Source organism: Cornus florida, unplaced genomic scaffold (assembly GCF_030987335.1).
Source record: "Cornus florida cultivar Cherokee Brave unplaced genomic scaffold, ASM3098733v1 CherokeeBrave_3.0.0_Hap2_Chr05, whole genome shotgun sequence".
NCBI classification, from domain to species: domain Eukaryota; kingdom Viridiplantae; phylum Streptophyta; class Magnoliopsida; order Cornales; family Cornaceae; genus Cornus; species Cornus florida.
In genome coordinates this window covers 86,762,844-86,785,562 of record NW_026775575.1, presented here as the reverse complement: position 1 = coordinate 86,785,562, position 22,719 = coordinate 86,762,844, and the positions used below count along the sequence as shown (strand labels likewise).

The window sequence follows — 22,719 nt, the reverse complement described above, 5'->3', positions numbered from 1 at the left end:
CTTACAGAGAAATCCTAAGACAACAAGTCGAGCTCTTCCCTGAAGACATCAAAGAACTTATCCTTGAAGAAGCTAAGTCTGATGGTTTATCGTGTTTAATTTTACCACTCGCAATAGGACGATTCCGTAGAATAGTGCTATAGAAAGAGATGTCGAACCCACAAGGAGATAAGATTTATTTTAGTCTTTAATTTTGTTTTATGGTTTACAGGTAACTTGGTTGGAAAGTTTGTTAGTTGTCACGATTGAAAACAAACTAAAATTAAACTGCAATATTAAACTAAGTAATCAGAGAGAGAAAATCTTAGGGCTTTGACTTCACCACAATCATCATACTATGGTCAATTGAATCAACTCTGGGAATTTAACCAATTATGTTTTCAAATGAATTGAACTTAATAACATTTATTCAATTCGGATTTTAAAGAAAGATGTTTTACAAAAATTCAGTCAACTATAACCTATTTGCGGTTAGCGTGGACTATCCACTTACCTACTCTAATTACTCTAACTACTTTATAAACAATCAACCTGTCTTAAGAATAGACTATGAAAACATTCTTTTGCAAAAAGTATTGGAACGCCATTATATAACCTCTATTCTTGTGTCCGGCAAATACCGCACAACAAGATAGGTTGAGAATAGACAATAAACCATTACATCTAAGATAAGGGAATAATAGTTTATAATCTACTAAAGTATGAAAACATTATATATTAAAATGACCCTAAAGTTAAAACAATCAAACCATAATATCAGATTGGGTTACATCAGTGCCCTAAGAGAGGAATTAGCTACTCATGACGATATCGGATGTCATCTGTGTTGGAGTTGTCTCCATCGTCACGGGCGACACTTCTCTTCTCAGGATCTTCACTTTTAAGGTTGTAGGAACCCTAAAAGTCACCACGTTACCAGCGTTCTAAATAACACCGTAGAAAGAACTTAAAATTTTGGACCTCTTCTATTAAGGCTTACGTCTTTTTTTATAGAAGAAAATAAGGATTTGGTAGTCTTTTAGGTCTTCTGGCCCATCTGGGATGAGATACGGCTGATAAAAAGAACAATCCCGTACTTTAAATCTGACATGTCATGGAAGGCTCGAGCTTTAGGGACAAAGGGTCGAGCTTTAGGAACAAGGCTCGAGCTTTTTTGGATTGATGCTCGAGCTTCAAGAATTGGTGCTTAATCTTCACTTCGACACTTAGCTAATTTTTTTCAACTATTTTTCGAAGCGTCTTTTTCTTCAACACTGAGAATATTTTTGGAATTGAAATCTGTTAACATTGCTCGATCCAAACTTCATGGGCTCGAGCATTTGGGACTCAAGGCTCGAACTTCAATGAATGGTGCCCGATCCTGAAGGTGAGGTACGAGACCTGGGAGCATAGCTTTTCAATTAAAATCAACTTTTCAACTTCCGAAGCCTCATGCTCGAGCTTGAGGGTCAAGGCTCGAGCACTCTAAGGTAAGGCTCGAGCACCCTAAGGTAAGGCTCGAGCTTCAATGCCTTGTTGACTTTTCTTCTTTTCTTTGTTGTGATGCTCGAGCCTCAACACTTGGGCTTGAGCTCTAGGGCTTGAATTTCTTCAAACTTCACCATTTAAGCCCTCGGCTTGCTCTGAATGACCGACAACGACTCTGTAAGTTTCGATATCATCATAAAGTCCCGGTTTTAACCATTTCTCTAGGAAAGTACCTTTAAACACACATTAAACATTCAGTCTAACTATAGATAGACGTATCACTTTAGGCCTTAACATACGTATATTTAGGGGCTCGAATATGCATATATTCAGCGCTCATCAATGGTTTTAAAGAATGGGTTGATATCTAAAACTACCTCAGAAACAACAGCCCACCCAAAGAAACCTGATACCATTATTATTTTCTATGATTTATACAAACATGCACCTACATACCTACCATAATCCTGTTAGAAATAGACCTCGTACATTATTCTCTTATTGATATTATCAGAAAAACCTGTTTCTCAATAAGAACCACCAGATGTTATGTAAGTAAACTCTTATAATTAGGAATGGTTAATAGCATTACTATACCAAAAGACATACCTTTAGAAGTTTTTAATTTTCTTGATCGATTAAACCAAGCCATTATTTTCGAACAAAAGCAAACCCAAAATTTTATGCCAGAAAGTCCAATTCTCCTTCAAATCCACAACACTCCTACAGAATGGGTAAAAAATGGAGCTGTAATTCTCGGACAATATCAAACTTATATTCATTCTGATCCAACAGAAGTTCAGGTTCTGACAAGACATATCGAATTTGTAAATAACTTTCGTAATAATATTGACCCAGCTACCTTTAACCATTTAATGTACTATAAAGCTTAACGACAGCTTAACCCAAGCTATAACCTATGTTTTAGACTTTTCGACCATAATGTAAATATGAAAATTTTCATCAAAGCCATAATTCCCCATGTCATCTGATCTCCTCCAGAGATTGAGATATCTCCAGAGATTAAAGAAATAATAAATGAAGAAAATATGTTGATTGAGCATTACGAATTAGCCTACAGAGATGAGGAAACCAGCTCACCAGACATCCCACTAGATAGTGATACTGACAGAAATTTGTCCAATATGGCGGAAGTCTAAAGAGTATCCAAAGGAAAAACAGATTCCCCATCAGTGTATAGACTCTCCAATAGTATCAAGATAAAAAACAGGTCCAAAAGCAGATTCACAATAGTATTAAAAGCAGGTCTAAAAGCAGATTCGCAATAATATCCAAAAGTAGCCAAGATCCACTGAAAACAGATTCTAAAGACAAAAATAAGATAAGGATGTCCCGCAATAATTCAATGAACCTTATCTCCAAGGCATCTTTCATCTCAGCCATCTATGCCACATCTGCAATCTCAAACGTAGATCCATCTTTCAGATTACTCTATAAAAGGAGGTCTTCAGCTCAAGAGAAGATCATCGAGTTTAGAGCAATGAAGTTTAGAGCCATCAAGCATTCCAGCCTTCAGCCATAGTTTCCTAGTGTGTTTTCTTTTGTGATTTCTTTCAGTACGTTTCTCTTTGTAAAATATTGTGTGAGAATGTATCCATGTATAAACAGTGTGTATCCATGTATATATTTTTCATGAAATAAATCATCCAGTTTGCTCTTATTCTACAAATTGCTTTTCCTTATTTAATATTTTCAAAACTTTCGGGCAAAAGACTTCGGTCGACAAAAGATTAAATATACAAATTTTATTTAGTCAGACAGTGTAGATCCTAGAATTTTCTTGCCCGTTCTTGCCGATGTTCAGGCGTTTTTACAGGGCGTTATCAGAGCGTTATCAGGTTCGACAGTCGTTTCTGTGATTTAATTGTTAATTTTATCTCCATGATATTTGCATGCTTCTATTCGGTTGGCTTAAATTTAATTTTGGTATCAGAGCCTATACTGTTTCGTTAAATTTAATTTATATAGGATCTTTTGTCTAAAGAAGCCTATAAGTCCATATCATTCTACTGTGAAACTTTTAATTTACCGTAAAAAAAAAAAAGAAGTTAGAAAAATATTAAATAGTTTGTTCAAGGATCTTTCTGTATATTTATTTCATATTTTAAGACTTTTATGTTATAATAGCATATTGTTTTGCGTTATTATAATAATATAAATTATTGTGTGGTCCAAAATAGTAATTAAGTCCTTCCATGTTTGTATAATAGTTTGTGTGGTCTCCCCATTTTATTATGGGAAAATTACATATACATGGAGTCAAAGTTCCATATTTACTTAGAGACTGAGTCAAAGTTCCATATTTCTCTAAAATGGATTGCTGAGGTGGCACATGGTTTTTTACTGTTTAGAAAATTGTGGTGCCTAAAATGCCATTCCCTAACAAAAAAGTAGTACATTCAGTGCAAAAAAGTAGTACCTTCAGTTCAAAAAAGTAGTACCTTCGGAGAAAAAGTAGTACCTTCGCGGGTGTTTAAAAAACATGGTACCTGGACGCCAAAAAGTAGTACCTTCAGTTCAAAAAAGTAGTACCTTCGAAGAAAAAGTAATACCTTCGTGGAAGGGTATTTTAGGCACCACAATTTCTAAACAGTAAAAAACCATGTGCCACCTCAGCAATCCATTTTAGAGAAATATGGAACTTTGACTCAGCCTCTAAGTAAATATGGAACTTTGACTCCATTTATATATAATTTTCCCTTTTATTATTATTTGAAGACTTTGACCTCATTATATTATAGTATTTGGGCCTTAAACCCATGTATCTGTAAAAATTCCTTATTTTTATGATTATTGTTGTTGGTATTGCCTTATGTGACATGTTTATGTATTTGTATTACTCCGGTGTTTTCAATATTTAAATTTGTGGACGTGACTTGATATATCTTTTTACCATAAAGAAATGAGAGTTATTATTTAATAAAAAAATCTTTTTGTGAGGCCTGATTTTAATACTGAAAATTATTTTAGAAAAGAAAAAGTTGGTTTAATAATTGTGACAGTCGTGGAGAGGTATTTGTCAATCGAAAAATGAAATTGTTGGACTTTACAGTGAAGATAGTTTAATAAAATTTTATGTAGTTGGTTAATGTCAGTTTATGTTCAGACGTAATTTACTGCAATGGTGTTATTAATTTATGACATCATCATTTGGAGTTATTTTTATGGTTATTGTTGTTGGTGACTTATGTAACAAGTTTATGTATTTGTATTAGATGTTTTCAATATTTAAATTTGTGGACGTTGGCCTGATTTTAATAACTGAAAATTATTATAGAAAAGAAAAAGTTGGTTTAATAATTGTGACAGTCGTGGAGAGGTATTTTTCAATCAAAAAATGAAATTGTTAGAAAAGAGATGATATATGTGCAAAAATTTATTTAATTAAAAAGTCAAAAGAATAAATACAACCCATTCAAATGAAATAATAATTAATAACAAGAACAATTCAGAAAAAAACTTGTAATGCTTGATGGTTTTTAGTAGAGGTCTGTGCCTCTATTTATATACAAATTGAGATAGATTTATAGTAGGATTCGTTATGCTTTTTCTTCCATATAAGATTTATTCCATATACAATTTATTGTATAAAAGGTTCTTTCCTTCTATAATTCTTCCCCTGCAAAACTTATCCCACGTAGAACTCCTTTCTATAAAGGACCCTTTGCGATGCAGGATTTGACTGATCCGGACTGTATTTAGATGTAATGTGAATGGATCGGATTGGTCTTATAGCAGGCCGAAAAACTTTTGGGCTGAGGATGACTTTATTTAAAGATTGAGCTTTGAAGGGAAAATAGATGGATAATAACTCACTAACGGAGTGGCTGATTTTTATTGGGGAAGATTTTTCCCTGCACATATGAATATTAGTATTAGCAAGTATCCTTGGAATTCGTGTCTTTTCTGGTATGTGGAGTTTGAAATTAACAAATAAGATCACTGAAATTGAAAGGATTTGATACATATGATTCCAGATTTATATTTTAATATTATAATTTATATTCGAGACTGAATTGGAGTTGAATTCTATAGACATGATTTATATCCAACTCATATAATTTGAATAAGATCATACCTAGTGTATAGTAGACTCGATACAAATCAGAAATTCAATTTGCTGAAAGTTTATTCAGACTCAATCCCATCTCGATTGCGTTAAAAATAAACTTTAATTAGATGAATTTTGGTCCAACTTAAAAAATTTATTTTAAAACTCTACTTGATTTGTCATTCATAAAATATATATATATATATATATATATATATATATATATATATAGAGAATTGAAAATAAAAAAATAATACAAAAACTCTATGTATAAAATATCTATATTCAGAAAACTAACATAAAACATTGCCCTTAAAATTTTTTGAAAACAATTTTCTGCTTTCTAAGCGACAACCAAACAAGCCCTTAAAAATACTACCATTTTCGATCACTAGCCGATCAGTGAAAGCAAAACAAGGAGAATGCAACTAGAATGATGACATTTTTGTGATTTTAATTTTTATCCATGAGTTTAAAATATTGGGTAATATAAACAAAGAGGAAAAAAAAGTAAACTTGCTTGCTGGAATCACACCAATGAGGAAAAGTAAACTTGCTTCCATTTCTTTTCAGTAATCAACTCAGGTATTTTTTTTTTTTGTTCAGTCAGGAATCAACTGAGTCTAATGTCAAATGTACATTTTTTTTTTCCCCAGTAATTGTCAAATGTACTTTACTACCAATAAAAATGAATTTTACTAGTTCATGACCACAACCTCAATCCACCGAGTCCACAGACTAAGCCCGAAGCACTTGCAGTTGAAGGAATTCCAAATCTTGCTTTCCCAAAAAGGGAACAACCCTCTCCAAATTGACTGCAACCCTAGCACTACTAGGCAAAAATTTTAATTGAGCCCGTTATAGTGATGACATGGTATCACCAACTTATTATATAGTTCATGTAGTGATAGAATCTACTATAATGAAACATTTTTACTAATGTGACATGATACAATTGATTAATACCACAAATAACTATAACCGAGAACATGGGGCTTATCAAAACATTGTTGTCGCTAATCGTTTCGACTTCCAACACTGTGTCCTGTAGTTGTGGGAGCTTGAGTATGATACTTCTGTGAGTAACAATGCAGCCACCGAGGTTAATCTCCATGTTTTCTGATTATTCTACCAGCACGGATTGATAGGACTGTTCAAAGGTACTCTGATAGGGTGTGTGAAACGTAGATGACCAAAAGGGCAAAATCGACAAATATGGCTGGCTCTTGGACCTGTATAGACAACATTTATGCTGTTTTTAGAATGTCAACAAATAATGTCATTGAGTGATAGAATTTTGGGCATCGGTCATCTACTATGATAAATATTGTTAAATTTGCAGTCATGTCTAGTACCTAGAAGTATGACACCCCCAAAATGCATCACTAGAAGTGTCTAAATAACAATAAAACAGGTAGATGAATGGATTTATTGTTTTTGTTTCTGAAAAAGTGAAAAGTTCAAGTAATTCACCAACAATAAAACATGTTATTATTATTTTTTTTTTGTTTTGACGTAAAATATTTTTTTGAAAAATGACTTCCCTTTTTCAGGTAAATTTTTTTATTTTTACTTTTTCTGTGTTCGGAAAATGTATAAATTGAGGGTGGGGTCGAGTTCATCGGGCGAAACGTATAAAATAAGTTTCCAAAAATTAATGAGTAAGTTATTTTTGTTAACTTTCAATATATATTTATTTTTTTTTTCGTAAATATTTTACTTCAACTAAATACCAAAAAATATAAAATATTTTACATCCAAACAAATGGAGCTTAAATCACACAAAGTATCCGGTAAGACTTGAGAGACCCCAATATTACTTTCAAGTGCCATATCAACTCACAAAAAGTAGCAGTAAAAGAAAATTCAATTCTGCATTTGGAATAAAGAACATGATAAACAACCATTACATATTGTCACGTTCTGCACCAGAAGGTTATGGCACGCCCGCATAAAACAACAACATGGATTTACGATCATTTGATATTCTAGAATTGTATGATAGCCTTGTAAAAATCTTAGGTAATTTTTTAGAATTTTTTAGAACCCTCATGTGGAATTCTAAACATCTATTCACCTTGTAAATATTTTAAATATTCTTTTGCAATTTTCTACCATCCCACTTTAGAACTCTCGATCTCTACCGTCGAATTGGTGATATGTGTATACATATTAAAGGGTTTAGTCTATAAATAAGGGTTGTAGCTCATTTTGTCCTCACACCAAACAATCTAACTATTACAAAAATTCTATACTGTTTTTCCATTCTCTCAAACTCTATTGTTTTACTCTCTATAATCCTTATCTTCTACTGTTCTCATCCCAAAAAAATACTTTCATGACAAATTTAAATTCCATTCATCAGCTTTTAATTTGTCCCAAAGGAATTATCTCCTTGACGAATGTAAACCATTGTATTCGTAAGCTTGTAATCTTACAAATTAGTAACTGTTGAGATATCATACAACTCATGCAAATTGTGCAACACCTTGTAATCTTAATAATTACTAAGTATTGAGATATCATGCAGGTTATGCAACCAATAATTAGAGTGTCAGAAGTCAGTCATTTAATTAGTTATTAGTATTTTGAACTTAATTAGTATTTTTCGCTTTTTGTAGTTTGTATACTTATGTTTTTTTTTTTTCATAATTGTTTTTATACTATATATATTTCTAAGTTGGTGATTCACTTAGCTAATCATGCAATGAGCTGGAATTTTTCGAATTGGAGCCTCAAACATTGGTTTTCTCAAGCGAGCTGCATGTTCCCATCACTCTGACCCCCACCCCCAATAAATGGTTGACAATAGCACGTATAATTATTTATTTATTCCAATTAGCTATAGACTTTTGTATGTTCGTACTTCTGATCACAAAATTTATAATAAGAATAAAACAAATTATTATATTTTCAATTAGTTAATACTATTATAGACCTTTTATACGTTGGGTTACTTTACTTTGATCACACAAATGATAATATAAATTAGAATTTATTTTTTTTCCCTTGGTCAAGTTTGTAATTCAGAAGTATGCACAGCAACTTTCAATAAATCCTTAAACTGAGCTAATCATACTATATGCTGGAATTTTTCGAATTCCAGACTCTACCATGGTTTTTCTCAAGGCAGCAGCACGCTCCCATCTCTCTGACCCAGCATAAATGGATGACAACAGGACATATCTGCCACAATGCTGTGGCTGCAATTCAAGCAGCCTTCTCCCCACTTCATTTGCCAACTCAATTGCTCCGTGAACCTTACAAGCACCCAAAAGAGCGCCAAGGACAGATGCATCGGGTTCAAACGGCATCCTTCTCATAAACTCAGTTGCTTCCCTCAAAAGCCCCGCTCTTCCCAGGAGATCAACCACACATCCATAATGCTCCATCTTCGGAACAACACCAAAATCACTTGACATCATTCGAAATAGTTCCAAACCCAACTCCACGAGTTTGGCACGAGCACAAGCAGTGAGAACAGCCACAAACGTGACCTCATTGGGGTGCAACCCTACCACCTTCATCTTCTCAAACATGTCCAAGGCTTGCTTCTCCATACCATTCAAAGCAAGCGAACAAATCATCGCATTCCAAGTGCATACTGCTTTGACTTCCATTTTCCTAAAAACTTTCATAGCATATCCTAAACAACCAGTTTTCCCATATAAAGCTATTAATGCTGTCCCCATAAAAATAGTCAATTCAATCTCGTTCTTGATAATGAACCCATGTATTTGCTTCCCTTGATACAATGCCTCTCCTCCATCCGAATTAGCACAAGAAGAAAGCACACTAACAAATGTAGCTTCATTGGGATCCTCGTGCGCCATCATTTTCTCAAAAAACTGAATTGCCTCCCGGAAGTACCCATTCCTCCCGTACCCATTAATTATACTCGTCCATGAAACAACGTCTCGGACAGGCATGTTCTTAAAGAGATAAAGAGCAGACCCCATGTCTCCATTTTTGCCAAAAGCGTCAAGCATTGCATTATACGATACGATACATGGCTCTGATATTTCTTCAAACACCTTATGTGCATCAGAGATACTGCCCAATTGAGCATACAAGTTAAGGAAGGATGTCTGTACAAAAGGGTCAGACGACACGCCGCGTTTGAGAGCTTGGGTGTGAAGGGGTATGCCTGTGATGGAAGCTAAAGAGGGTGAAGAAGAGGAGGCTTTGATGAGGGAAGGGAAGGTGTGATTGTTGGGCGGGGCTCGATGGGCAAGCATTTGAGTGAAGAGGAGGATGGTGTTGTGAGGTTTGCCAAGGTTGAGGTAGGCTCTGATTATAGTGTTGTAGAGGAGGGTGCTCATCCATTTCAAATTTGGTGGAGTTTTTGGAGTGTGGAGGAAGTGACCGTTGGTGATTATGAGGGAATGGATTTGTTTGACCTGGTTGGGGTGTCTGAAGAGGAATTTTTGAAGGAGTTGAAGTAGAAATTCAGGTGAGTAAGGCATACCAACTCATGACTTGCACGTGAACTTGGAAGAGTAGGAAATGGTTTTGATTTGGTTTGGTTTTTAGCCCGGAGCAGGATGGGCTTGAGGGTTTCGAACTTGGAAGGGTAGGAAATGGTTACAGAACTCTTAAAATAAAAAGAATAGGAAATTTTGATTTGGAAGCAATAATTTTACATGAAAAATATGCCCAATTTAGGATATCAATGATATTTTTCAATAATGATTATAGATTTTATATTATGAGAAGAAAAATGAATACATAATATATCCGAGTGTTAGTATCACATAATTCACTTACCATTGACATAACTCTCATTTAACTATTAAAATTTTTATTTAATGATCATTTATGGTCATACTACCATATGCATATCTTTCATTTCGAAATTGCTCTTTAGGGGATTAATATTTGTTATTATAATATCTAGAATACAAAATAAAGAGAAGGAAATATCATATTTGAAATAAAAGCTCCTTACATCCTTTTTATTTTTATTTTTATTTTTTTCCTTTTATGTACACCCATTATATCAGTTTTTGTTTTTTCGAGATAGAAAAATTACTTAACAGTTAAAAGTACTGTAATTATTAGGAACATTTCACATGGCTCCCGCGACAAGCCGGGAGAAAAGTACCAACTGCAGAAAGTCCAAACGACGGCGTTTAAGTCTACACAGAACGACTCATTGGTCACAAATTGGGCGCAAGCCACTCATGTCTGCAGATATAAAACCCTAGTGGTGGGGAAGTGTGTGGAAGTTATGGTCGCCTGTTGTTCCAGAATCTTCACAAACACACTCATCAAGTCCAGAGCTTTTGGCCTCGTACGGACGCTCTCTCCCTCCAATTCTCGCCTTCAGATTCGTTCGATGGCGGACTCTGCACTGTCCCAATTCAAGAAAGTCCAGATTCAGAGAGATGATACTGTGAGTTTTTCTCCGTCGATGTCACTGTGCTCTCAGTTCCTTTTCGTCCTATATGTTATATATAACTGTAGAAAGTATGTATGTATGTCTATTCTATTTCACTAGTTAGAAATTTCAAGTGAGGGTTATGTTTTTTTGCTGGAAGTTCTTATGTTGGGTGGATTGGCTCAGATGAGAGAGAAAATGCAAATTTTAGATAGAATTTTTATTTTATTTTTTGGTTTTGATCTATGGTAAGGTGTCTGGATCCCTGCTATAACGAATGACTGCTGTAAAAAATTTCAACGATAGACTCCATTTTCAATTCATTTGTGTAGATTTCATCACATTTGTTCCGTGGTGGCTAGTCGTCGCAACACTCCAAATTTGTGCAAAATAGTGTGGCCAAGTTTTAAATTTATAAAAAGCCACTACTAACTCTAACTACTAAATATAGCTAGGGTGAGTAGGGATCGTCCCAAGGGATTGTGGGCGTATTTGCAATGGAAACAATATATAGGGTTAGTAGTTCGAGTGATCAAAAGATTGTTTGGTTGATTAAACTACTAGCTAAAACTAAGCAAGTTCAATGTAAAACAAATAATAACAAATAAATGATAGAAGGAACAAGAGAGAGAGGTGTTGAGACTTAGAGGTCACCACTAAACATCACCTTTCTAGACACTTAATGTATAATTAATGAGGAAAAACATGTGTTACAATTCAAAAAAGTGTGATTAATTGAATCAACAAGCATGGATTGATTAATTAAGTATACTCAACAAGCATGGATTGACTAATTAAGTATACATTGTCTAGACAACCTAGTAAATAGCACAATATATCAAACTAAGTCGTTAATCCTTCTTTTAAGCTTACAATTAACACACTAACAAGTTAGAGAATAATACTACTTGCATTCATAAGTATGGAACATCAAACAACAAGCATGGATTGTCCTCCCATCTAAGAAACTAAGGCAACTACACTACAACTAAGCTAGGAATATGGAAATTAAACTAAGGGAGAGGCACAATCCATCAAGAAATGAGCATAAACCATCAAATAAACCACAAGAGTATTCTATTAAGCACCATGCCTTGACAAACTCTAGATCCATAGCATCAACACACATAGACATGCATCAACAACACAAAAACTAGAGATAAACACATGAACATTTATTCTAGCATACATAAACATATGAATTGAATAAAATGATCAATAGGAAGTATTAAACCACACAAATCATTGTATAAACAAGATTCATATATAAATCAAGTGTCAAGACAACATTACAACACAAATCCCCTCAAAATACAAAGCATTAAGGTCTAGAAGGCATGCTTAGGGCTAACTCTAGCCCCAAGAAGATGTTTAGCCACTCATTGATGTAGTCATCCAACCTTCAAGGGCCATCTCCATGATAGAAATGCTCTTCTCCTTGGTTGAAACCCTAGAAGAATGGAAGAACTCCCAAAATAGTGTGTCTCTAGTCTCTAGCCTTTTCTCCTCTCTTTTCTTAATCTCTAAGTATGTATGTGAATGAATGTTGCTCTTAAAATGGCTTCAAATCCTTATATAGGTAGCTTAAGTGTCACACCCAATGGTCTGGACTCGTGCCCTAGGGTCCCTTCAATGATTGCACCATGAGCCATCTTTTAATGAGCCGGACTTTGTTTTAATTCGGACTTGAGGAGGTTCGATCGATCGAGTTTAGATGAGATCGATCAAATTGTGGTCAGATCCATCGAAGTTAGGCCAGATCGATCAGTCTTTGGCAGCGCCTTTTTGGAATAAGACAAATCTGAGATATTTTTGGAATATTTTGGGAAAAAGACAAAAGTGGTAGGTGGGGATAAGATCAGGGAAGTTCGATCGATCTGAAGAAAGTTGGATCGATCGAAGATGGTGAATTCTTTTGGATAAGGACAAGGGGTCTGATTCATCTAGGTGACGTGAGATCGATCAATGTGAGATCGATCGAAAATATTCCTAATCGATAAAAGATTGCTGATTTCCACTACTTTGCTTCCACTTTGCTCTATTCTTCCATTCAGCTTGAGATTGCTTCTTTTATACTCTAATTTGGCTGAATTGACTTATTTTGGGGATAAGTACCTGAAAAGGGTAATAACATAAAATTAGTCTAAAACGGGAAAGTAAGATAGATAAAGGTCTTAGAATACTCGAGCTTAAGGGGTTTAAATGTGTACTTTTCAGCGTTCATCACAAGATTTCAATTATCTATAGAAATCTATAACAGATGTGTTGAAACTGGATTCAAGTACGTTGAAATCCCTTTTTAACATCATTATATTTTAGTTTCAAAGCACTTGAATCTTGATTCAACATATTTGTTCTATGTGTTGAAATCTAGAACAAATGTGTTAAACTGATTTTAAATGTGCAGATGACTCCTATGGTAACAGCCATGAACCACGAGACATGCCTTGCTTTATGGGTACACCATGAGTAGGCTCAATCATAAAATATGCATAGTCATATGAGCAAGAATGAGCTGAAATTTTTGACGTCGATGTGTTACATGCACATAGACACTTTTATATTATAGGCCAAGTAATGATCCGGAAAATTGAATTGGACTTACTAGATTGTGCCAAAGCCAATATAGTACATTGGTAAAAGAGAAATGATTATAGGACCGAAACATTAGGACAAAGTCTTTAACGGAGGGTGTTAGATCCGATGCACCTTGGTGGGATCCATCGATTAAACACTTCGTCTCATTGACTTCGGTCCATTTAACATTGCTCTTGGTAAAAAGTGATGGCATGACGTCTAAATGGTAGATGTGGAGTCGCAGACCACCCCCGCCCCCCGTCTCCTCCTCTCTTTTGCAGAAGCAAATAAGTACCTTTTATAATAACAATTAGAACCCAACCCCCACCCCCCCTCCTCTTTTGATGTGGCACTACTTTAGCTATGTAAAAAAAATCAAATGGTTGTATTAAAGTAACATTTTGATTATGGTTTATTGGAATCTCTTTTTATTTGCAGTTTTTGCACTTAGTTTATATCTACTAATGAATATTCATTATAATTTTAAGTTTTATTTGTTTTTGGGGAATGAACCAGACATTTGATGCATATGTGGTTGGCAAAGAAGATGCTCCCGGAATTGTTGTGCTTCAGGAGTGGTGGGGTGTTGATTTTGAGATCAAGAACCATGCTTTGAAGATTTCTGAATTTGATTCTGGCTTTAAAGCACTTATTCCCGAGTAAGATACATTTGTTTGGTGGAAAAATTCAGTTGTTATTTAGCTATATTTGAAGAAGGAAAATCAATTTTGGGCTGTTTTTGGATACTTAGTGATCTTTTTTTGTCACTTCAGTTTGTATCGGGGAAAAGTTGGTTTAGATGTTGCTGAAGCACAACATTTGATGGACGGTCTTGATTGGCAAGGTGCTGTAAAGGATATTCGTGCTTCCGCTAACTGGCTCAAGTCAAATGGTTCACAGAAGGTAGGTCAACTTTGATTTTATTCTTTTAATACAATTAAGTAATTCAATCCTCACTTTATTAAAATAATGATGTTGGTTACCAAAAAAAAAAAAAAAAATAGCACTTGTCATGGAATGTGGATCCTTTAAAGACGAAGCTTCAATTGACTTAGCTACACCCATTTAGATTTGTTGTTTGACAGCTCAACACTTAAAACCCTGAATAGCCAGAAATACGTAATCAATTATGGCAAAATACGTGATCAAATATTATTTGTTATAATGCTATTTTCAATTTGTTACAAGCTTGCATTTTTCAAAATGATCCGTTTAACATATGAATAGAAACTCGTGACCCCTATACCTTAACAACTAGTTTCTTATTATTTTGAACTTCTCCTTTTTGTCTCATATTTTAAAAATATTACAGTTGTCAAAGGATTTGGTTTTTTCCGAGAAGTAAATTCGTCAATTGATGGACTTCATGGGTTTGCTGCAATAGGTTGGTGTAACAGGATTTTGCATGGGTGGTGCTCTCTCTATTGCTAGTTCTGTTTTAGTCCCTGAGGTTGATGCTGTTGTAGCCTTCTATGGAGTTCCTTCATCTGAGCTTGCAGATCCTGCCCATGCTAAGGCTCCTGTCCAGGCTCATTTCGGGGAGCTCGATAATTTTGTTGGATTTTCAGATGTGACGGTATGGTTGATTGATTCTTATTGCTTTCGGGATCACTACTAGCATTTTTTATTATACCAAGTAATATCCTTATTAGTTTCTTAAGGCTATGTTCGGTTGCATGGAATTGAAGTCTTGGAATTGGAATTAGTGAAATTGGAGAAAAACAATTAAGAAAATTGAACCAAAATTTTCTCCATTTCTGCCAATTCCAATTTCAATTCCACGGCTCTAATTCCATGCAGCCTAACCAGTGTTGTTAAAGGCGCGCTCAGGCTTGCGCCTAAGCTTGAGGCTCAGGTTTAGCGCTTGTTGTCATCCGAGGCTAACTGATGTTTACTAGGCGTGTGCCTCGGTTGCATCTCATCTTGTTTGTGAGGTGCACCTAACTGATATTTGTTTAAAAAAATACGTTTGTTCTATTTCTTAAGCCAAAAAGGATACTTTTAGCAACTTAATAAACAAAAAAAAAAAAAGCCCAAGCATATTATAGAAGGAATTTTGTACAAAAGAATAAAAAAATAAGAAAGCCAAGTGTCAAAGTGTTAACCAAAGAGCGATAGAATGAGATTGTGAGACGAAGACGAAGACGAAGCCCTAGTTGCAGAGATGAACGACGAAGCCACGTCAGTTCTTTCTCTCTCTTTTTTCTCTCCTCTCCTCTAGATCTCCCCTCTTTTCTTATCTTTGTTTACATCTCTCCGTCTAGTTATCTTCTCTCTATGTCATTTTTTTTTTTTGGGCTCTGTTTTTTGTTTTCTTTTTTCTTGTTAATATATATATATATATATATATATATATATATATATATATATATGTTAACATATTTATTTCTTTTTGTGCTTTGTTTTGCCAATCAAAAAAACACATTTTGCTTTACCTTTCAACAAAACAAATTTGTGCTCTGTTTTATAGTTGTTGGATGCTTGTATAGTTGATGGATTTATTTTTTTATATTTGATATTAATTTTTAGAATATTGATATGACTTATGAGATATGAATGTTATTATGGTAGTTTAAATTTTCAATTGTGCGCCTCACTTCACTCAGTCGCGCACCTCGCGCCTAGGCTCCAAAGGACCTCTAGCGCCTTGGGCCTTTAATAACCACTGAGCCTAACACACCCTAAGTATATTTCTGTTGCCTTGTGATTGGATTTCATCATTCAAATATGGCTATAACTTAGTAAGTTCGTGATGTTCGATTGGTTCTCCGGTCATTCATTTAAACCGAGTACTGAATCCTAGATTGAACTGAGTTGGTCGGTTCTGTAATTTGTAGAACTGGGACCTATAGAACTTTTAACTGAAACCAAACCAACCCAACCCTCTGTTGCTTAGGTGCATGGATTCATTGGCACCTCTATTAAGAACCTGAAGGAACTACCTAACTATTTTGTAGATTCAATGCTCAAAGCTTAGCATCTGAAATCAAATCTTTGTCTAAAGGATCTCAAGCAGAATTTTAATATAACTAGTTTTTTCTGACTGTTAATGATTTCCGGACCATATGATGTGTATAAATTTCACAAGACGCAAAATCTCAAACTGAAGAGCCAAAATAAGAAGTTATATCGATAAAGACCTAGTTTGTAATGTTCTTGTGGGATTGCAGTTCGAGATTAGGATTTCAGATGAGAAACTTGTATATTTTACCAGAGTCACAGATTAAAGTATTTCAAATTCTTGCGAACAAAATCCCCAGCTTGTACCCCGGTAAGGCCCAGAAGATCAATTATCTAACCTTTTGGTGCTAAAATTAGCACAATTAGTGTTCCTATATGTGCCCTGCAAGCAACAACTCCTAGCCTGTGAAACTTCAGATGGTAGATTTGAAAGTTAGATAACTGCATCTGTTTCTAGTAAAATATGGCTGCACTCATAGGCGCAAGCTTCACGAAGGACCTAATATTTGTCTGAAAGCTCCATCATGATATTTGTGGGTTAGTCAATACTAAAACATAAAAATTCCCAACCACACTTCATCCTGAAAGGGCCTTGCTATTCTGACCAAGTATGGTAGCCTTCAAATTCCATGTCCAACTTGACATAAATTCCACAGTTCTATTGGACAAGATGATGTGAAGCACTTTTTCCTATTACTACAACAGTCAAATCAAAGTCTCAGCCCACAAGCCATATACATTTTTGTCATTCCGTACTTGCTAGCATGAAACGAGAATGCCTTTTCTTTTTCTTTTTTTTTTTCCTTTTCCATTTTCATTACTTTCGTGTACGTAGTATCTTACCTATGAAGCATCACAGATATAGTGATACAACAAATCTAAAAAAAAAATGGGGATAAGGTTATGGCAATAAAATAATATATTGTATTTTTATATATAAAAAAATTAATGTTCATAAATGGATTTGGCTTGACTTTCATAAGTGAAAATGAGGCCTCTCCATAAGCTACTACACAGTTAATATATCTCAACCATTGAATAATGTAATGTCGAAACTGGATGGCGATTGTCCCCCATGTTGAGGTCCCACCCAGCTGTCCCCTTAATTTGTCTTCACTAGGATAGTGTGCTGATTAAGCATCCGGCGGCAACATGGAATGCATGGTCAGCTAGCTCTTCAGGTAGGGCCGCTGATCCAAAATAATACATTTCTTCTTCTTCTTTTAGTATCGATTTGGATTTTAAGTTTAAACAATGAACTTTTTTAGTATTACAGTCAGATGCTTGTTTTTTATAAAGACATTTACAAATTTGCCGTGCCATTTCCCAGAAGTATCTTTCCATGTTCCATAAGTGTTCTACCATATCCCAGCCGTATCTGATTTGCAAAAACATATCTTAATATTCTGGATTCTTCCCAATTGTATAGGACATGTATCCGGGCTGTGTACAGTGCGTATCTGTGTCAGATGTATCGGATACTGTGACATTGATTGTGGAGAATTAGCCGTGCTTTCTAGTATTCTATTAGCTTCAGTTTAGAGTCTTCTTTATGTAGTGATAAAACGGGTTAATGAGTTTTACACCGTTGTTATGGGGGATATAAGCTATTTTAAGTTTTAAAAAGAACTGAAGCTGAAGTTAATAGTATATATGCATGATTAGATAAAATAATTCTGTTAACATTTACGGAAGAAAAAAAGCTTTGCATGTAAAGTGATTAAAAATTGGCCAAAGTGTGAGCATTTTATATACGTTGGAGAACTTGTGTTTAGGTTTGCAGGGAGAAATTTTGTAAAAATAAACATACATTAAGTTTGTAATGAACTAGACCAGTCCTGTTTAGGTGATGTTCTGATAAATTTATGAAGACTGAAAACTTTTAGTAAAATATTCCTTATCATTTAATTTTACACCAGTTATATTTATATTTACCTCAAGTAAGAGTGAGTAGACTTGCAAAAAAAAAAAAAAGAAAAAAAAGAAAAGAAAAGTAAGAGCGAGTAGACTAAAAATTTATTTTGTGCTTCATATAAAAGTAGTAGCTTATTATTATTAGCAAACTATTAGAGGTTAAACTTGAAGCACCTGGCTGAGATTGTGCTTATTGAATGTACTACAGGACATATAAATTTATTTATTTTTTATAAGTACTACAGAATGTATAAATCAAAAAACAAAAAGGAAGTGCAACCTTTTAATGGATGGATCTTCATGTGATTAACATACTAATAGAATGGTAGTGGTTCTATGGTTTTTAAGTGAACTTTGATGCACCTAAGACTGTTTCTATCAAATCTGGAATGTGAATGCGAGGAAGCTTAAAGGAATTGCGATCTTACTCAACCGTTATTTTGGGGCTTAAGTAGCTCCCAAGTCCCATCCATGGGCCTTGGGTTCTCTCTGACAACTTATTTTCTTGGTGCTTCAACACTCTTGTACATTTCCAGTTCTCTAGTGAAAGTGTATGGATGTTTATGTTGATTTTGCCAATTAATTTGGGTTTCAGGCTGCTAAAGCTTTGGAGGAAAAGCTGAAGGCCTCTGGAGTTCCATATGAGGTACACGTTTACCCAGGCAATGCTCACGCCTTTATGAATAGGTCTCCAGATGGTGTGAAAAGGAGGAAGGGTATGGGAATGGCTGATGACGATGAAGCTGCAGCTGAGCTGGCATGGTCTCGCTTCCGTTCATGGATGAATCGCTACTTGTCTCAGCAATATCTTTGATGCACCTGTTATATAACGCTTGCTATCTTAGTATAATAATCTGATATTTACTTATCCAAAAAAAAAAAACTGGTGTTTGATCTGGAGATATTGGAAGGACTGCCATATGGTGTAATTAAAGTGCGCGTGGATGCAACTCGGGGAATAAATTTTTAATGGTGATGAGATTTTTAGTATGAATTTTCATTGCCTTGTGAATGTAAATGTCCTTCAAGGATCTTCCATCTTTTGCACTATGTAGATGCAACCATTTATTCTCTTGTATATTAGGAGGTCCTGCTAATTTCCTGTGATGGACCATTAGGTGTTGATTGCTGAGATGTAGTTCTGCTCCAAAGCCATGGTTCGTTGTCTGGATTTGGCAGCGACAAGGTGTTCGAATGAGTTGAGAGAGTATAATGCATGGAAACTTATGGCCAACTTGTTTGAAATTCAGGTACCTGACAAATTTCTGGGAATTAGATTGCTTGTGAAGAAACCTTAAATTTCATTTTCCTTCAAGGGCCCCAAGCGAAGCACGTGGTCGGAGAAACGTGACTATCAAGAAATGGCGTATTGCTTGAGCTGCCTTCGTTTGATTGAATTAGAAGCTCAAGTCCCTCTTCATGGGTGAGCAGTCCTTATTTTATTGAATTGGTTGTTCTTTTCCATTTCCTTGTTTTCAACATGTCTATTATAATTAATTAATTATAGGTCTCTTGGTGGGGGCAAGCAAAGAATGGTGCAATGATCCAAACATTAAAATTGTGTAGTTATACTTATACATCACTGTTGTTGAAATTTTGTTTAAAGCTGGACTTTAGCGAATATTTTTATTCCCACTAATCTCCTCCAAGTCTTCGGTCATTTGAAGTCATCTTCGTTTAGTGGGAGTGTCTTCGATTCCTTGAAAATGAGAAGGAAGAAAAACTTTTTTTTGCTGAATAATTTTGATAGTTACTTCTGAGAAAAGTACTTTTATATCTACAAAGAAAGAAATTGGTAATTTCGTATTGTAATTACCAATTTCACAATTTTAATTAATGGCAGCTTGGTGAGAGTTGACTGTTATTACCAATGTTAGGTGATTGCTTGGAAAATAGAACTTGGGCTTAGCTATTTCGTTTTGCACGGTGAATCTGTCCTGCCCATTTTTGCCACTTAGGTCTATGGCTTCTATTTAGGGCTGCAAATGAATCTAGCCGCTTTAGAATTCTCATGAAATTGATTCAAATCAAACACTTCGTCCACTGGATCTGTTCCCGGGAGTACCCTCAAAAAAAGGAACCTTTCCTCTCCCCAGCCATTTCGGGTTAGGGAATTCAAAAAAGGACTTCAAGACGCAAGTACAATAAAAAAAAAGACGTTCAGTATGACTTTTGATTAAGACTGCAAATGAACCAAGCCCAGCTTGGGTCTATTCGGGCTCAGATTGGACTCTGTTGTATATCATGATGAGATCAAAAAGTTGAGCTTGAGTTTAACTCATCTGATAACAAAAGTTCTTTAGGCTCAATTTGGATTCGTGATCAAGATCATTTTGGTTTTTTTATGAACTTATATGAACCTACACAAGTCTATGTTTATGAGTTTATGTTCATGAAATTATACAAACTTATATTTATGAATGTATTTATAAGTCTTACAAGAGCCTATATTATTGAACATATAGGAGCCCAATCTAATATTATTTAAGATTGGTCCATTTACTAAACGACATAGAAATCAAATTTGAGTTTGGTTAATGAACAAGCATGTGTCGAGTCTTAAACTAAAGAAGTCTGAACCGTTCATGAATAACTCGTTTATTCTCTTAAGAGGCAGAACAATAGTTTTTTGAAGCAGCATCGGGAATGTTTTGGCATGACATATACCAAAGAAGAAAAAAAAAAACTTTAGGATTTGATTTTTATAGTTAAACCATAAAAAAAAAAAAGTTGAAGATGCATGTCGGATTAACAAGATCGATTGTGGAATTGAGCAGGATAAATCATATGATTCATACCATTAGCAGGATAAAAGGATTAAAAAACAAAAAAAGTACTACAAGTTGGTAAGGGTGACGAGAGATATATATATATATATATATATTATGGTTATAGGGATGGATTCTAATATTTTGGCTTGGTGAATCCAAATTTTGGTCTAATCCAATGTTTGTGTATCATGTGAATATATTTGTTTTCAATCATTTTCACTAATTTTGTCGTTGTTATATAAGGGTTCTCTTAGATTTCAACATTCGTCGTTGTCATATTGCCTTATCCAGCCTTATCCAGTTAACCTAGACTTAGAAGGCAACAATGAATGAAAAATGCTGACCGAAAGTTTATGCAGTTTTTGGTCTCATATACTCGCAAACCACGGTTGTGTGCTGGGTGAGAAGAGTGTGGATGCCGACCCTTTGGATGATGAAAAAAAGTCCTCCCAATCGTTGTTGCTTTCAACATTTTCGTTGGAGTGTAGTTTCTTAGAATTGGATGGCTCAGAATCGCGATAGGAAATTGATTATTACATTTTATGTTATTTAATTGCAATATAATGCTAAATTGTACTCTAATTCTATTGTGCTAACAATCTCGTGCAAATATATAACTTCGCTAAAGGATAAGACGATAGAAAAGAAAGTGACCTGTGTGTTGTTGAATTTTCAAAAATAGTTTATATTTTATCAAAGTTGTAAAAAAAATAGTATTTACCGACAAAAAGGAGTTGTAAAAAATAAAACATATTTTTTTTACTTTATTTTTATTATTATTATTTTTTCATGTTTTACTATTCTCAATATGCAAGAAAGATAAAGTGAAAAAATAAAAAAAATAAAAACTCCTATATAAAAAATGTATATTAAAAAAAAATGCATAAATTCCTTATATTTAAAAATATGTGCAAATTATCCTTTAGCGGTTACTTTTAACTTTTTTTTTTATTTTTTTATATTAAAACTTCAAAATACCTTTAATAATTAGTGTTCTTTGCTGGATTAATTACAAATACCACCCCCATGGCATATGTTTAGTGCGTACAATACCCTATTGGTTTAAAAATACCCCCTCCATTAATGATTTGGTTCAAATAGGTCCATTCCGGCCAACTACCGTTAACAGAACTAGTAAATGACTAAAATAACCTTGTTATGAAAAAAAAGGACACGGACCTTCCTCGACACACCCACTATACTCTTCTTCCTCCTCACGCCACCATTTGCGACCCACCCCACCATTTTATGTTTGTATCTATATAATGAGGACAAGGGCCCTTTGGGAGGAACTTTTTTGGAAACAAAAATCACGTGTTCAATAATTGCAACATGGGGATCGCAACATAAATTTTTTTCATGCCACTACCAAAAGCGAGCACGGAATTTTATCTCTGGTGTCTATGATTCACATAATCAGTGGGTGGTTGAGGCTCCATTGCTGCAAGAAGTGTTTTTGGCATATTTCCGAAATTTATATCAGTCTCAGGATTCCACTAATATCGAGCAGTTTTTACGTCATGTTCCATGTAGAATTTCAAACGTGATGAATTCTAGTCTTTTGGAGGTTTCGTCAG

At 34.6% G+C, this 22,719-nt stretch overlaps 2 protein-coding genes across 2 annotated transcripts; one reads left to right on the top strand and one right to left on the bottom strand.

Moving 5' to 3' along the window:
• Positions 1-8,467: 8,467 nt before the first annotated feature.
• LOC132307380 (putative pentatricopeptide repeat-containing protein At1g10330) lies at positions 8,468-10,207 on the bottom strand. The gene has a single exon (XM_059805110.1). It carries the CDS (start codon positions 10,003-10,005, stop codon positions 8,599-8,601), a length of 1,407 nt encoding a protein of 468 aa, XP_059661093.1. The 5' UTR covers positions 10,006-10,207; the 3' UTR covers positions 8,468-8,598.
• A 508-nt stretch (positions 10,208-10,715) lies between these two features.
• Positions 10,716-19,365, top strand: LOC132307379 (uncharacterized). Its single transcript, XM_059805109.1, has 5 exons — positions 10,716-10,934; positions 14,013-14,155; positions 14,270-14,399; positions 14,881-15,072; positions 18,967-19,365. Exons 1-5 carry the CDS (start codon positions 10,770-10,772, stop codon positions 19,183-19,185), a joined length of 849 nt encoding a protein of 282 aa, XP_059661092.1. The 5' UTR covers positions 10,716-10,769; the 3' UTR covers positions 19,186-19,365.
• Positions 19,366-22,719: the final 3,354 nt, after the last annotated feature.

Bases quoted from the DNA above. Each gene is read 5' to 3' on its own strand.
- LOC132307379 (XM_059805109.1), top strand. From the start codon at position 10,770: ATGGTCGCCTGTTGTTCCAGAATCTTCACAAACACACTCATCAAGTCC. The intron at 14,156-14,269 runs GTAAGATACATT...TTGTCACTTCAG, and splicing joins TTTAAAGCACTTATTCCCGA to TTTGTATCGGGGAAAAGTTG. The intron at 14,400-14,880 runs GTAGGTCAACTT...TTGCTGCAATAG, and splicing joins AGTCAAATGGTTCACAGAAG to GTTGGTGTAACAGGATTTTG.
- LOC132307380 (XM_059805110.1), bottom strand. From the start codon at position 10,005: ATGCCTTACTCACCTGAATTTCTACTTCAACTCCTTCAAAAATTCCTC.